The 17,276-nt window shown below is 41.4% G+C and overlaps 1 protein-coding gene across 1 annotated transcript in view; it reads left to right on the plus strand.

Moving 5' to 3' along the window:
* Positions 1-17,276, plus strand: part of LOC110980159 (receptor-type tyrosine-protein phosphatase F-like) — a 213,498-nt gene that overhangs the window by 160,535 nt on the left and 35,687 nt on the right. The window contains exons 25-29 of the mRNA XM_022236540.2: positions 665-850; positions 1,066-1,217; positions 7,636-7,921; positions 14,638-14,731; positions 16,121-16,197. Of these exons, the coding sequence (XP_022092232.1) occupies positions 665-850; positions 1,066-1,217; positions 7,636-7,921; positions 14,638-14,731; positions 16,121-16,197 (795 nt within the window). The remainder of the gene's footprint in view (positions 1-664; positions 851-1,065; positions 1,218-7,635; positions 7,922-14,637; positions 14,732-16,120; positions 16,198-17,276) is intronic.

Raw genomic sequence — 17,276 nt, forward strand, 5'->3', positions numbered from 1 at the left:
ATTATTTATCTCAGCCCATTGACTTTGTACATGTTTCAAGCCACAATTTTGTTAACTTTGAGATCTTTGATCATTGTCAAGGTTACACGCAACAAAAATACTGATACAAGAATTATTGCAGATTGATTGATTGAAAAATAAATGACTTCATTATGATGTTAGTTATTTTTTCCGTTGGTTTTCCCCTTTGTTTTTGACAGCCAGTGTTCGACACTATTCTCCATAAGACTGACTTTATGTCAGGTGTGCACTCTTATTCCAGCTGCTTGTCCATGAACAAAATGGGCACAGCTCATAATCATAATACACTTACCTGCTAAACCACTCAAACTCCGATACAACTCTAAGGTTGTTGATGTAACAACCACTACCTCTCATGTCAATTTTTATTTTTAACTTCTTTTTTTGGTAAGTGTTGGCTCAAAATCCTCATATTCAAACCTTTTATTTGGCAGGCTGCCATGTATTTGAATGGGCTGGAGTTCGGAACAAGAGTGTGCATCTGTGACTGAAAATTGCTGTACCAAACATTTTTGAGGACCTCATTGTTTTAGGGATGTTCCATTGTAAACATTAATTTACCAAACGAACCTGAAAGAAAGCAACAAAAAAGTTCATTACCAATAAATTAAAAAGCTTGGATTTAAATTGGTAATGCTTTAAGGTTTGGGAGCAGCGGACATGCACTCTGGTGATGATGACCAAATTGGAAGAGAGAAACCGTGTCAAGTGTGATCAGTACTGGCCAAGCAAAGGACAGGAGACCTACGGTGATATTCAGGTCACCCTACATGATATGACAGACTTGGCAACCTACTCAGTTCGCAACTTCTCCTTGATCAATATTAAGGTACGGGCTATTTGTGTCTTTTCATATTGTACAGGTATGAGAATCCTCCACAGATCTGCAGATTTCAGATTTATGAGGAAGAAATTTCGTTGCATTTGAGGCTCATTTACAAGTGAACATTTTTAGCTGTTATAACTTTTTTATTGCCCAGATATCTTCTGTATTTACTGTGCAATTACTATGATGAGTTTTTGTTGGTGTGTCATTTTTAACAGAAACCAGCAGACAAACGTGAGGTACGTCAGTTTCAATTCACAGGCTGGCCAGATCATGGTGTTCCTGAGCATGCTACACAGGTCCTGGCATTTGTTAATCGTATTAAAGCCTGTAACCCCCCCGATGCTGGGCCAATTGTGGTTCATTGCAGGTAGGCCATGTGTAATTGATGTGTACAGTTGCTGATTCATCAGTGCATGCCATGATAAAATTTGATCATTTCATTCTTTACATAAAACACATCCAGGTTGAAGGTACATGTGAAGGGAACAGTTGATTACCATTATAGCTCTCCCTGATACAACGCTCTTGCTGATATAAAGCTAATTTTCATTTCCTGAACTGCGCACACATTCACTGTGCACAGTTTTCTGTGGTTATAGCACTCCCGTTTATAATGCTTTTTGGGATATAACGCTCAAGGTTTTCGGCCCTGAGAATCATATAAAGCATGTGAATTGATTCTGGTTACAGCGCTCTTTTCCTTCGAAATTAAGATTCTTAAAAAATCTACACATATGAAACAGCCATCGCAAGGCCACCACAATTGGCCGTCCTCTGGGATACCAGTGGTAGTGATGCCACAAAGTTCAGATCTGCACTCAGCCATCCGTTCATAGGCCCGAATACCATTCATGCAGCGCAATCGCGAGTGTGTGCTCACCACAGTGAGCCGTGCCCAGGGCCACACGTGGCACAGTAATATCTTTTTGGATTGCCATATATCTTAACACTCATCAACGTTTGAGAATAAGTTTTGAAAATTGAGTTGTCTGGATTTTGAGTTATTAAACGGAAGTCCCCGAGTCAGGAAGTCAGGAAGCGCATGAAATGTGTGTCTAATTACAACAAACTTAACTTGCTCTGCTGTGGCAACATCATAGTGATTAATTTCCCACTTTTTATTTATTCTTGTGGTGTAGTTAGGCACACAAACAATCAATATTGAGATACTAGTATTTGTTTACCTAAAGGTTTCTTTGTATCGATAAATTAAAATCAGCCGCTTAAATGTTATATGCATCTTCGTGGAGCAAATCCTGTCTTTTTGCCGATAGTGTTCGGCATAACATGTCGGGTCTTTGTTCACTTGGGTTTTCTGATGACATATTACTTTCTGTGGTCACATGGTTATCGGAAGAAGTCAGTGGTTGGACTCTCCATGAATGGATACTCAGTAGCTGTTAGGATGGGTGTGGAAGCAGTGCGTGTGCCGCGATGCACCATGCATGAGGTTCCGTGGTGGTTTTTTAAGAGATTTAGTGGTGTTTTTGATAGGCATCATAAAAACTTCAGGAGAAGTGGATACGCTGTTGTGCACTACTTGCATGTACATTCTGAAAGTTACGGTACTTACATCTGGTTATATTTATACATATGTAATTCACGTAGGCCTACATATACATGACATATATATTTAGGTACATGTATCTATACATGTACTCAGACCTAAATGGGCACATCAGTTTTTGCACAATGCCGTTGTAACGCTCAATTCTGTCAGGTCCCCTTGAGAGCTTTATAATGGAAATCTACTGTAGTAAAGTTGTTATTTTGACAATGTTTCCCAAGAAAATATAGATTTAAACACACCAAGATTACATACATGTATTTATGACTTATCTTCAAGCAAGCTTGAAATCTCAGTTCTGATTGGTCCGCCCATTATGTATACATGTAATTGTCTTGCACAATTCACATCGAGGGCGCTGTGATAGCTGCCAGTTGAGCTGTTTAAATCTGCTGTCGTTTATGATTTTCTTGCTTGTCTTTTCTTAGTCCGTCCGTTTTTGAAGAAACGCAGGCTTGATAAAAAATTATTGGCCTGTCTCGTCTTTGCCATTTGTCTCAAACTTATTTAAAAAATCGGCTTTATTACAGTTGAATGATTATCTCTCTCAAAATAATTTGTTCTGTAAATGTCAATCCACCTATCGGGAGGGTTACAGCTCGGAAATGGCCTTAGTTAAAGTTCAGAATGATGTGTTGTAGTCTCTCACTAGACAGTCTGATGTGTTTGTAATTCTTTTGGATCTTTCAGCTGCCTTTGGCACCATCGATCATCGGATTTTAATTCATAGGTTGCATAATAGGTTCGACATTGAGGGTTCTGTGATTAAATGGTTGTCATTGTATTTGTGTAATACGACGCAGCGTGTTAGTGTTCAATCGATGGTGTCCAAGGCATTACCACTGGAATGTGGGTTTCAACTAGGCTCTGTCCTTGGGCAGATTTTGTTTAGTCTCTACAATACTCAGTTAGCAGACATCATTAATGAGCATGGTTTGGATTATATGTTGTATACTGATGACATTCAGCTGTATGATACGTGCGATTATGCCGGGGTGCCAATGGGGCAGATAGAGAATTGTATTGAAGACATTCGTTTGTGGATGAGAGACAATAAGCTTGTTCTTAATGAAGGAAAGACTGAAGTGATAAAGTTTTCATCAAAGTTTCATCCGGCTGCCACGCCACTCCCGAGTGATATACATGTATGGCTGGGTGGTGTTGACATTTCTCTTTCTGATAGTATTTGTGATCTGGGAGTGACTTTTGATAACGCAAACACCATTTTGCCTCATGTGGCAAAGTTATGCAGGTCTGCATCTCATGCTTTATGGAGAATCGGTAAAATTTGGCATTTGCTTGACCAAGCTTCAACTGAAAAATTGGTACATGCCTTTGTTACGTTGCGACTTGATTATTGCAACAGCTTACTGTTTGGAATTATTGATCTTGATCTTATAAAAATGCAACTTATTAAAAATTCAGCGACCCGAATGGTTATGAATATTAAAAAATATGATCATATTACATCTGTTTTGCGAGCTTTACATTGGTTGCCAATAAAGCAGAGGTGTGAATTTAAACTTTTATGCTTGGTTTTTAAGATTTTGAATGGTAAAGCTCCGGTGTACCTGAAATATCTTGTTAACATTCGAGTAACTAATCGAGAGTCGTGCTCAAGGTCAGCCAGCAAAATTCAGCTCCACTAACCAGTAGAGAGAGTTGCCAGTTTCTATAGTGATCGGTCCTTTTCCTTTTGCGCACCTGGATTATGGAACAATCTGCCGGTTTCAGTGTATCAGTTTCAATCGTATGATGGTTTTAACCACTTCGGACCGGGGCATTTTTCAACGTTGAGGATGCTGGGCCGGCATGACTATCATTTTTTCTGTTTTCAAAATCCTTCAACAATTCATCATTCCATTTAACAGTCGTTTATAGCCGCACGGAGTAATCTTCAGGCACTACTCTAAGTTGACAGGTGACCTTCATTGACACCCGAATATTTCAGCCAGGCCTGCAGCCTTGTAAACAGAGCCCAGATTGTGCGGTGTCACACAGCTGTCTTTTGTTCACGAACCTGGCTCAGTGCACTGCTGACCTCTTTTCAATAGGGGCCAGATTAGCATGCAGCGGTGCTGTGTGGCTCATCACTGCGGTGGTGGAGAGCTTTTGTCCCCGGTGGTAATCCGCTTGCTCTAAATACCCCAAACCCTGGTATACGGTTTCAAAATAATGCTGGATTATCACCACTTTTGAGAGTGAAAAATGCCGGTCATGCCCAGCAGCCTGGTCTTTTGTTCGGAGTACGGTCTTTTGTTACAGGGCCCTGTTTCCTTTGTCCGAGTTCGGAGACCCCGGCCACACATATAAACCATACGGCTCCGATCCCGGAGTCCCTGGCTGGTAGTGGTTAAAAGGTGTCTGAAAACCTTTCTTTTTAATGAGTATTTTAATTAATTTTAATATTTAGATATGATTGTGTATGTTTTTATGTTTCGTCATTTTAATGTCCATATTATACTGCGCTTTGAGATACTTGGTATGAAAAGCATTTTTTAAATAAACACTATTATTATTATTTTTATATCAAACCTAGCGTAAGGCACTATTCTAACAGGATGCATTGTGCTGTTAGCGAAATGCACATCCGCAAAATTTACCATAAATTCATTGATCTCCATTACAAAGGCAGGGGGCATGTTTGTGTGCATAGGCTCGTATAACATCTTTACTGCACATCAAGCTTTCTTGAAGATAAATTCGTAAATTTAATTAATAATACTTCTTAAAATCAGGGTGACATGTTTTTTATGTACATATGTACATGTACATGTACATATTACCATAAAATTACCCTGTACATGTACATTATGTACATGTACACTGTATATAAATTGAGCCTTTTTAAAATTAAATTTCAATAAAATCTGGTATTCTGAGTTATCTGATTACACATAAACATAACAATTTGAATTCGCTGGGCTACAGACACTGTTGCTATACCTCATGATTTGGGGGAGCCTTTGCATAGCCACCACCATCTCTGGAATTGACTGGTTCCTTTGTGCCATTCTGATCCGTTAAAAACTGTATTGATGTAAGGCGTCTCTTACATGAAAGCAAAAGCTTACCTTGAATCACAAGGTAGAGCAACAGTACTTTAGTATGGAGAATTCAAATTGTTATGTTAACATAAATTTAACCCCTTCGTGCTGCGAGGCGGCTATAGCCACCGTAAAAATTGAGATCCCCAGCCCGCTTTTCAGCTATTTTTTTCAGCCCACGCTCGAGCGAACACGGTGAAAGAAGGCAGACCCTTGCTCTTGTATATATGGTAATTGGTCTTTGTGAGTAGCCCAGAAATGAAAAGACCGATTTTCCATCATAATCCCCAGCCCGCTTTTCAGCTATTTTTTCAGCCCACGCTCGAGCGAACACGGTGAAAGAAGGCAGACCCTGGCTCTTGTATATATGGTAATTGGTCTTTGTGAGTAGCCCAGAAATGAAAAGACCGATTTTCCATCATAATCACCAGCTTCACAATAGTCCCCACTTTGAAAAGAGGCAACGGGAATGTGGAAGGGTGAGTAGAGCCGCATGCCACTGAACAATCAGCCTTTTCACCGTGTAATTCAAAGCGTGCAGAGCACGCAGGGCCACAAACCAAGAATTTGCAGTTTGGCAGGTGGCCTTCGTGGCCAAGAAAGGCTGGATTCTTCGAGTCGGCTTTCCGTAAGAAATTCCCGTTGTCAAGGGGTTAAAAAACTGAGTGTACCAGATTTTATTCAAATTTAACTTGCAAAAGGCGTATTCATATACATTTTCATTTTTTCCCCAAGGTTAGAATAAAACTCAAAAACTGTAAGAGTGCCCGCCGTAATTCTATCTGGAAATGTTTGTTACATCTTAAGCTACAAAAAAAGTATGTGCATTTGTCCTAAATGAAGGTCAAAGGATATATATTTGAATAACTTTTCTGTAGCACATGGGATAAATTTCATTTATATAATGAATTAAGTCCATTTCAAGAGCTTGAAAATGATATCATTTTTATCTCTGTCAGTGCTTTACTTCAGGAGATATGGCTGTCCAAACAAAGCAGGTCAAGCTAATCAGTCAAAAGTTTGATAAGCCATATGTCAAAAATTAATTGACCGATTGACATAAAATTTCAGTTCTGGGGTTCTCTCAGAGAATTCAGTCACCATGCCGAGTTTCATTCCACTTGTGATGGTCAGGTCCAAAAGCATGTTGAATTGATATGGATTCATTGCTAACTGGGTCAGCAATGTGGTACAGTACACACACGTGCACACTACTAGCATTGAAATCAAATCGCAAACAAGTTCATACTCACACATATGCCTATTGCACACGTGGGGAATTCAGTATGCGAATCCGCATAGACGCCTTGAAATAAGGCTATTACCCCATGGTGAAACAGATAAAACCGCGGCATTAAAACGGAAGACTTATTACACATTTCTTGAAGTAAACGAAACCCAGTAAGCTTGGTTTACCATAACTGAATGGGTCCTCGGAAGTGTTCCATGAAGAGCAAAGTGTTCAGTCTCAAACATTCATTTGAATGCTCAGATTTAATGTTAACTTTCTGAATTTTGTTGCATCTCTGCCAAATAAAAATGGCGGGTCAATGTCCAACATAAACCTATTATGATCAACTATGATCAGTTTGATTTTATACATGTGGAGTGACGGAAGAATTGTCCGTTGATAATTGTAGCAAGTTTTGATGATCGCTTCGGTGGGAAATCAAGGGATGGGGGATGCTGTATTTATTGTGTGGATTTCTTAGAATTATAACTAGAAAATAAAGAAAAAATGAAAATATTGTATCGTATTTCCAAAGAATACATGTATTTGTTTCTTTTCTTTTTCTTTCTTTTTTTGGGAGGGGTGGTATGGTTGGGCCAATGGTTTCCATGCACAGTTTAAAACTTGCTCTCCTTTCTGTGCTTACTAAGGTATGAAATGGAATTTGAATTTCTGAACCGGAATTCAAGATTTGGCAAAAATACCCACTTTTGAAACAGAAAGTCATTGGCTCTATGTCTTATGCATCTTAGTGAAAAGAAGAATATTTTAAGGTGTGTGACCTCCTTTGCTTTCATATTCATGAGCTGAATGAACCTAAAAGAGCACTTCACCAATGGCAATCTATTTGTTGCAGCTCTGAGTTATCTGTACATAAAACAAATTGGCCATGTATTCCTTAACTTTCTTAATTCCTTGTCTACCTTGTACCTTGCTGCAGTGCTGGAGTAGGTCGCACTGGGGCCTTCATTGTAATTGACTCCATGTTGGAGAGGATCAAGCATGAGAAGACAGTTGATATATATGGCCATGTGACCTGCCTGCGTGCACAGCGTAACTACATGGTTCAGACTGAAGAGCAGTATGTGTTCATCCATGAGGCTTTGTTAGAGGCAGTGCAGAGTGGAAACACAGAGGTACCAGCAAGGAATCTCTACTCCCACATCCAGAAGTTGACCCAACCTGAGCCTGGGGAAACTATAACAGGAATGGAGAGTGAATTTAAGGTAAGTTGCAGACTATTGGCACTTTGGGAAACAAGTGTTGTTTGATGATAATTTAATTGCAGTATGGATTAGATAAACATGAGCAATGGTTGACTAGGGTCCATATGCTAACGTTACCATTTCTAACATACTATTATTAACAAATAGACCCCAAATGACATTTTTTGGACACAAAATCAAACTACATGTATAACCGGTTAAGAAATGCACAAACTGAAATTAACTCAAGCACAAATTTATGATGAAGTAGTTGGTGTCCAGAAAGTGAAGTTGTATTTTCACAAATGTTTCATTGTCGGTAGAGGAATAACCAGAAAAAGAGATAACTTCAAGATAACCTGCCAAATCTGACAGAACTATTTTTCAGTGGTTACCAGTCTGTATTAACCATGTGCTGCCGGGAGCCTGGTTTTGGTTACATGGGCATTATATATGAAACCGGGGAGCCCAAAACCGGACAAAAGAGCTTAACCTTGTAATAAAAGACTGTACTTGGAACAAAAGACTGAGCTGCTGGGAATTGCCAACAGTTTTTTCAGTTGTCAGTATCGGAGGAAATCCCTCCAGCAAACAATCAAGTACACAGACTGATCTTTATCATCAGTACAGAGAAGTCCCCTCTGATGCCTTCTCAACAACCAACCAACCTTGGAACAGTTCTTAACTTTGCCACAGGCAGAGCAACTTGTGTTTCTTCAATCCTACCAGGCAAGATGTGGCGCCCACTGCTGGGCGTCATGGTGAGCTTGATAGATTTAGTTCCCTGGTGCAGGATACATATGCATCCCCTGCAGTTGCATCTACTGTCATTTACACTCCGGGCGATTTATACATCAACGTATGAAGAATGAAATCAGTCACTAAACAATGTGCCTAGCCCAAGCTGCTGGCCAGCCAGCCGACCATGTGTGCCAAATGCACAGCACTCCCGGGACAAGCTTGGCAGTCATGATTTCGTTACATAAATTCATTCACTCTACTCTACTCATGTGTTGGAAATAAAGACATTCCAGAGGGACAGAATAGTCTTGCAAATGTACTGTAAGTACCGTTCACAACTCACAAATCTTGTGGTGGGTCTCTTCGTTTTTGTCTTTCATAGTTGTGTAATCCATGTTATTTATTATTTCACTGGTCAGTTGGGGACTGTTGAAAAGAAAGAACAAAAAGAACTGCTGCATGGCCCACCCAATCTCTCTCTCCATAAAGTTAGAACATCTCTACACCTCTCAACCGTTAGATACCAGGGACTTCTCCTTTGGGCCCAAACTTAGATCAGCTTGTCCACTAATGTCATCTTGTAAAAGGTATTTTAAAAAATTTCTACTCAATGTGGCAACTTATGACAGTGACAATTAAGGGTATATTATTACTGTAAATATGTAATGTCAGACAAAGTTATAACTGTAGTTTTGAACTAGGGATTGGGATGGTCATTCTCTCCATATTAATTTATTAAACTTATGAGGAACTGTACACTTTTGTATTAGTAATATTTTCCCCAAGAATTGTATAAATTACACATATTCTCCTTAAAGGGGGCAGACCCGGTACAAGCTTCTGCTTTTTATCTGACCTCTCCCATACTATTACAAATTTAGTTTTAGTAATTTCTTTATTTAACTTATATATACATGTAACATGGAAATAAACCTGAAACCCAGCAAGAACACTAATCCAGCCCACCAAAATTGGTAATTGTAGACTTGGGAAAGTTTAGGGTTAATACTGTTGCAACACTAGTTTGCTCATGGCCTAGACCTAAAGATTGCGTACCTGAAAGTGGCACGGAACCAAACTTTGGGCACTTTGAATTTTGCCTGTAACTTTGGAGCAATATTGTATCTCCAATTTCACAAAATTACCGGTCGTTGTGGGAGCAGCTGGGCACATCCACTCAGAGCCAGGTATTGGTTCTGATAACTCAGTACCACGTTGTGAGTAACCCCATTCGCCTCAGCGTTATTAGCACCAGTACAGGAGCTGGGCGTCGAGGGGGTTCACCATCCTGAGTGCCACACGGAATCAAGAGGGCCGGGTTGACGTCACTCCAGTCCCCTGTGTTATAGGGCTCCCTGAGCCCATGTTCTGGCCAAGAGAGCCACGGCCCCTTCCCCACCAGGGATCTCAGTCTTCAACACCGATTTGGATGCCCTCACCACCAATTACCACACCTCCAAATCTGCTCTGCCTCCGGCTTTGGATACCCAGCGAGACTCGCTCCACTCCCCCTCAGATATCCATGAATTCTCTTTGGGGAAGACGTCATCGACTCTGTGACTAGCCTCACCCCTCCGGAGTCCAATCTCGGGTGGGCCTCCCTCCTCTACCACCAGCAGGCCAGGACTCCGAGTCTCACCCTGTCTTCAAACAACATTTGGCCAGACTGGAGACAACACCGCACATCTTCCCAGTCCCAGTCTCTTGCATAGAGACATTCAAGGTTCTCACCTCTGCTAAGAAGTGGCATCCTTTCCTGCGATAGGCACAAAATTGTTTTCAGTTCACCAAGTAAGACATTGTTGACTTTCTGTCCTGGACCTTCCGGCAGCCACCAAGGACAAGATCAATGCCAACTCACTATCTCATCCACACGGAAATTAACCATTTGTGGACAGATCCCAGGCCAAGCTGTCATCTATTCTAACCGGACTCGACAAAGCCTTGTTTTACAGCCTGCCCTGTACAGCCTTCCTGTCCCTTCTTGCAGAGTACCTCTCCTACACCTGTGAGAACAATTACATATGTCCCCAGACCTTGAAGCTCTTGCCCTCTGGGCCCTTGAAGAGAACATCGCTTCAGCCTTTGAACAGTTCTCATGCATATCCTATCTGATCACCTCATCTCGCTTTAATGCCATGATGGTGATATATACATCCCATACCCGGGGGTCAGAGATGCTTTAAAGACCCTCCCCTCTACAGCAGAGAACCTCTTTGCGGGTCACTTAACCGAGACTTTACAATCGGAGGCCAAGCGTATCAAGGCATCCCACAAGATTTCATTCCCGGATCCTCTTACCCCCTGCATCACCTCATCTGCTAGCTTCAGCCCGCCAAGCTCCATCACCTGTGGCTGCTCCGCTTCACCCACCGCTTCAGGGTTTCCCACTCTACTTCAAGCTCCTTTCATCCTGACTTCACATTACAGTGCCTCCTTTAGGAGACCACAGCCTCCCAGTGGATCTCACATATCCAGCATAATATCTAACCACGTCCCCCATTCATTTGAGGGATGTTGCCAATGATTCCATCAATTCACTATTGGCCCCGGCCCCAGGCCCATCAGGGGCCGACTGCAACTGTTCATACGGCTCTGGCATGATGCCTGGGGCCAATTTCAAAATTTGCTTAAGTGCGAGAAAACTTTGCTTAATATATCAGGTAACCAGCCAAAATTCCATTTGATGTATATTGTGTTTGGATCACATTTAGCTGTCTTTTGATTAGCGTGACAATCAGATAGAATTTGAGCGGGTAACCTTTGTTTTTTAAGCAAGGCTTTTTTGCGCTTAAGCAAATTTTGTGCTTAACCCTAACAGTCCTCGGTCCTCCAACAGGTTAAGGATTGAGGAGTGTTAGGGTTAAGCAGCTCTATGAAATTAGCCCCAGGTCAGACAGATGGGTTCTTGAGATGATCTTCTTTGGCTACTCCCTCCAATTCATGAGCACCTCTCCGTCTGACTCCAAACCCCGTGAACTCAACCCAATGCCAGACTCTGGAGTTGGAAATCAACTTCCTTTTTCAGAAATGGGTTATCGCCCAGTCTGTCACCCATCCCACGACAGGTTCGTTTTAACATTCTTACTCATCCTGAAGGATTTTTCAAGATTTTTGTGTTGGGGAGATGTTAATTTATATAACAGGTTTGCCCTTCCATCTGAACCTAACAGTGTGGGTCAGGTTGGTTCGGAAGTGCCATGTCGGATGATTTTAGGTTGGTTCTGCTGCTCGGTGGTTTGGCTGACGTAAGAGCTTGTAGCAAAAATATTCACAATATGCGGAAGATCGGGCACATTTAAACATAAGCTTGCATGTTGCATTCCATCCGCGGATCTGCCGGTTCGTGCAGGGCTCGATTGTTCGGCAGGGATTTGCGATGCGTTAAATAAAATGTCTCTATCCCGAAACACATGGGAATGCATGATGCCTGAAAACTAATACCTTCAGGTATAGGATAGGCCTACGAAGTGCTAAGTACAGGTGCAAAGAAGTCACTTGTATCAACCAGTGGTGATTAAAAGCTATTTGGTCAATTTCGCGATGGTGCCTAAAGCTAAACCATGGTGGAATTAAAACAATGAACACAAATGAACAATGTCCAGTAAATGAAGATAGGAATTTTGAAAGAATTTTGAAAACACAAAAAAATGATAATTATCCCGGACCAGCATCATCAACATTAACAACTGCCCCCGCAGCAAGTGGTTAATATACGTTGGTTAATGGCAAAACCCGTTATATAAATTATCATCCTGAAGGAGCCAAACACCTGGCGCCCAATCCTCAATTTCAAGCTGCTGAACAGATTCATTTACCCACAGCACTTTCACACGGAGACCTTGGGAACAGTCACCCAGTCTCTGCTGATCCCAGCCTGGGCCTCTACAGTGGATCTGAAGGACACATAGCTGCGCATTCCAATCCACTCCAAGGACCGGAAGTTCCTCCGCTTTATCTATGATGGTCAAACTTTCGAATTTGAGGTACTTCCTTTTTTTTCGACCTCCCTTACCTCTGTCGCCGAGGCGTCATGATCTTTCAATACCTAGATGACTGGCTCATCATTTGGCAGGTCAGCTTCCACCTCATCTACGACCTCTTCACAAGACTGGGATTTCTCATTAACCAAGACAAGTCCACGACCTTCAACGTCTGACCTACATCGTCTCACTAGACTCTTGTACCAAGCTCCTTTAATACTACCGCTCAGGTAAGACCTCCACCAACCGAGCTCCGGTATCCTCTACCCTCGGTCAGAGACTCTCCGCCTGACCTGCATTGTTGAAGGATCGTTGTGCTCATCTGGCCTTTCTGAGGAGGCTGCCACTATGGCAGCCAGGAGCAGATGACAATCCATGTGCAAAGTCAACAACAGCAGACTTCTACATTTTACTTCATGGTGCACAGAACAAGGTTTTACTCCGACCAGTGCCTCCGAGGTCCCGTGCTAATCGGCATATGTGGTGACTGTCTGTGTAAGTGTGGGTGGACTTTTCCCCCTGCTGTATTCTGGGAGGAGTCCTTGAGGTCATACTTACCCCTTTGAAGCCCTCCCGCACTCCCCACTTTTGGTTTGGTGCCCTTGCGTCAACCTTGGAGGATTAGCCAAGGATAAGAATTGGTATGCCAATGGCATGGTAATTGATACCTGTGACTGCAGGAGTTCCATTGTTGAATGCAACTATCGTCAATTACCATGGTCAATATTTCATCAGGTGGTTTCAAACATCCTGTCTGAATGGTAGCTATGAAGTGGGCCATCTGTTCAACACAAATGATTGCTCAGCATACGATTGCAACTGGCAAAATTGCCCGTTTTTCATTTTATGGTTGCCCAATGGCCCCGATGGACCTTATGCCTCAACTCTCTCCTCAAACTCCTCAATATCACATTTGCTGTGAGGCATGTTTAAAGAGCAACCCCCAACCAAGAATTTCGTCCCTTCTTGGGATATGGGTATAAGTTTCATATACCTTATTCCCTTTGAACCAGCAAAGAATTCATCTCTTAGCTTACAATTAAAGAATGTGTGTTTAGTGGCTGCCGCAACAGCTCAGTGAAGAAGTGAAATCCGTGCCCCGTCTATAAAACCAGGTCATATTCGGTGGAAACCCTTATTCAACAGACAGAGTATCCTACCAAGAATCAGTCGGTTGAATTTTCCCCCCCCCAAAGAATGGATTTCAGAGGCAGTTATAACAGGTTGTTCCGATCATAGAGGATCAAAATCTTAAAAGCCCACGAGATATGCAGCATGTCAGCCTCTTGCCCCCAGCTGCTTATAGATTCTGTTTCAGAGATGAACGCTACCTGCTGGAATACCCAAACACTTTCACATCATGCTCCTTGAAAGATATGATACAATCTGAAGGACTTGTAGGTAGGAAAGTCCTTCTGGAGGTTGGCTGATCAACAGCCCATACAACATGTACAACTACTTACAACTAGATAGGCACCTCCCGGATATGTCTAAGCAACCTTTTCACATTTTTGTAGGTTCAGTTTACACCGTCTGTTCACCCTGCATATTCCCTCCCTCCCTTTAAGTTGGGTAACAGTACTACTCTGTAAATGTAGGTGAATAGAGGTGAGTTTATTTCTGTAATGGAATATCCAAAATCCAAAGGGATTTTCCATTCTGGTAAAGAAAACGCTCACCTATATTTACTGTCCCTCCCCCGAATGAAAAAAAAAGGATAAGACTGTTACATAACCCTTTGTGGGGGACATGCGGTATACATGGAGGAATGTGGCTTGGGTGACTTTTTCAGCAAGTTTCCTTGTACATGCATGCTAATGTGCAAGCGTACATGTACATGTACGTAAACAGGGGTGAGTATTTTTTACTCGAATGGAAAATCCTTTGGATTTGGGAAATTAAACCTATTCACTGTCCATATACTTTCTTAAAAGTGCTTACCTCGTACATTGTGTGCAGACTTGGAGCCGTTCTTGTGCTTGCATGGTACTTCTTGTTTTTCTCTTAACTCAGCGCCTGGCCAATCAGAAGGCTTTGCCTTCCAAGTTTGTGAGTGCTAATCTCCCAGCCAACAAGTTCAAGAACCGATTGGTCAACATTCTGCCATGTAAGTATATTTCAGTGATCTCACAAACCACTTTTCATTGTCATTCATGGTGTATGATGGTTCAGGAAATAATTCCATTTTCCACCGCCCTCATTCAAAAGGCCAGTTTTTCCTCAGCAATATACTTTATTCATATGGAAGCCGCATTTGATTTTATTCCCTGAATCTGTTTTATAAATAGCAAACTTCCAATTACAGGGTTGAGATTTCTCAGCTTTTCAGTTGATTTCAGCTTTTTTGTTTTGGATTTCAGCTTGTTTTCCTCACTGGCTGTGTACAAAAGTATAGGATATTTTCACTGTTCAGCTTCTTTTATGCCTTTTGTCAGCTGTTTTCAGCTATTTTTGTCATTGGTCAGTCTCACCCCTGGATTAGGATGTCACCAGACAGTTTACGATTGCCACACATTTCAAGTCTCTCTTTCAACATTTTTATAAATTTGGCTTATAACACTTAGATAGAATTTTGTGTGTTTAATTATAATTTGAAGTTATTCGTCAGTCGTACAGGTGCTAATTTGTCATGAAATTTCATTTTATCACAGTAATGTCTACTCTAAACTTTCAAACATGAAGAGGTAACTCCACGTTCAATTTCAATATAGCCAACCCATGAATTAAGTCAGTTGTCCATCATGGACACCTTACTCTCAATACCATATACATGTAAATGAAACCAGCTAATTTGTCATTCGATATTCCAGATGGCCTCCTTCTGTGGCAAAAGGCTCTGTACAATGGTTATCACAATTGTTAACGCCTTCTTAACGCCATCAAAGTGATCCTCTGTGAATAACCAGCAATAGGGCTATGGTCACTGGATTCATCTAAAAAAAACCCAGATTATATTGAAGCATACAATATTGATTAACTCTGTTCCTAGGAAAAACTTATGTACATGTACTAGTAGGTATCAGTGAATGTTGATGATATAATGAGCCGGTTCAGTGTTCCAATAGCGCACGCCCAGCACAAGGCTATTCAGGACTCTCGCACTCACCTAACTGCACTTGCCATGGAGTTTTACAATGAACATGCAAACTACATGTAGTAATTAAAAGATTCAGATTCTCTAGGTTTAAAAGTTTTATATTGTTGTACAGTTTACTATGTGCGCTTGGTAGTCTGTCACTGGCACAGCTGCACACACGCACTTTGTTCCCAAAAAACCTTGGCTTTTTGAAATACCAAACTGGCTCATTGCTTGTTATAATAAGTACTAATAGTTTGTGCCTTAGCTTGCTGTGGAGTTTGGCAGTAATGGCAGTAATTTAAAGATTCAGATTTTCTAATGTAGGTTTAAGAATTTCCAATATACAAACTGATGTGTGTATGTGTTCAAGAAAGTTAACCTGAATTGCCTCCCTTATTTTGTTTTATTGTATCTTAGATGAATCAACCCGTGTATGTTTGCAGCCAATACGAGGTGTTGAAGGCTCTGACTACATCAATGCAAGCCATATCGATGTGAGTCATAGGCCGTGTCCGAATCACTTGGCTATGGCTGAAAATTACACGTGAGTCTATGGCAGTGACTGCCGCCAGTTGCCATTAAGTCCTGTGTAAATTCCAGCCATAGCCAGGTGATTCGGATAAGGCCTTACATTCCTTGGGAGATGGGGCCCCACCAGGCCACCTATTTAGAATTAATGAAAACAATCATTTTTTTTGTCACATTTCTTTCTGTCTTTTTCCAGAAAATACTTTTTTTGGCCCTGACCCTGAACCCAAGTGGTGCATGAATTCATCAGCAATACAGCTTGATACAGCAATACAGCTTGATGGTTTTTAATCTCAGGAGTGTAAAATCTCTGCTTTTTAGTAGATTTTCACTTTTTTGTTGAGGATGCCAAATTTTATTTTCCGCTTTTTCCTCGGACCGGCCAGATTTCCCTTGTTTTTCTTACACAATTGCTGATTTTTTTCCATTTTTTTTATTCATCTTCTCTCTGACAAAGTTGTAGTGCCATAAGACACGAGATTAAATCTAATGTACATGTACAGTATGTGTATGTTTGTGCGTACAGGGACAGTGTGCGGGCATTTTTCCGCACGGCTTGAAGTGCAAGATTTTTGTACATGTGTACGTAGATGTACATAAAACAACAACCTGGGAATCAACTGGTCATTTGTGCTGTGATTGGCTGTGAATGAAATATCAATATTCATATACGTGTATGTGTCGATGAGAGTACAGCTGTTTCTGTGTCTATGCGAGTAGTGACAAACAATCTTCACTATAACTCACGGCAGCACACATTTCACTGTAAATTTATTGGCAGCTTAACCACTTACTGCCGGGGACTCCGGGATCAGAGACGTATGGTTTATATGGGTGGCTGGGGTCTGCGAACTCAGACAAAGGAAACAGGGCCCTGTAACAAAAGACCGTACTCCGAACAAAAGACCAGGCTGCTGGGCATTACCGACATTTTTCACTCTCAAAAGCGGTGATAATCCAGCCTTGTTTTGAAACCCTATACCATGGTTTGGGGCATTGAGAGCAAGTGGATTACCACCGGGGACAAAAGCGCTCCACCACCGCA

This window comes from Acanthaster planci, linkage group LG12 (genome assembly GCF_054643075.1).
Source record: "Acanthaster planci isolate LZ-2023a linkage group LG12, COTS_SCS, whole genome shotgun sequence".
Lineage (NCBI taxonomy): Eukaryota > Metazoa > Echinodermata > Asteroidea > Valvatida > Acanthasteridae > Acanthaster > Acanthaster planci.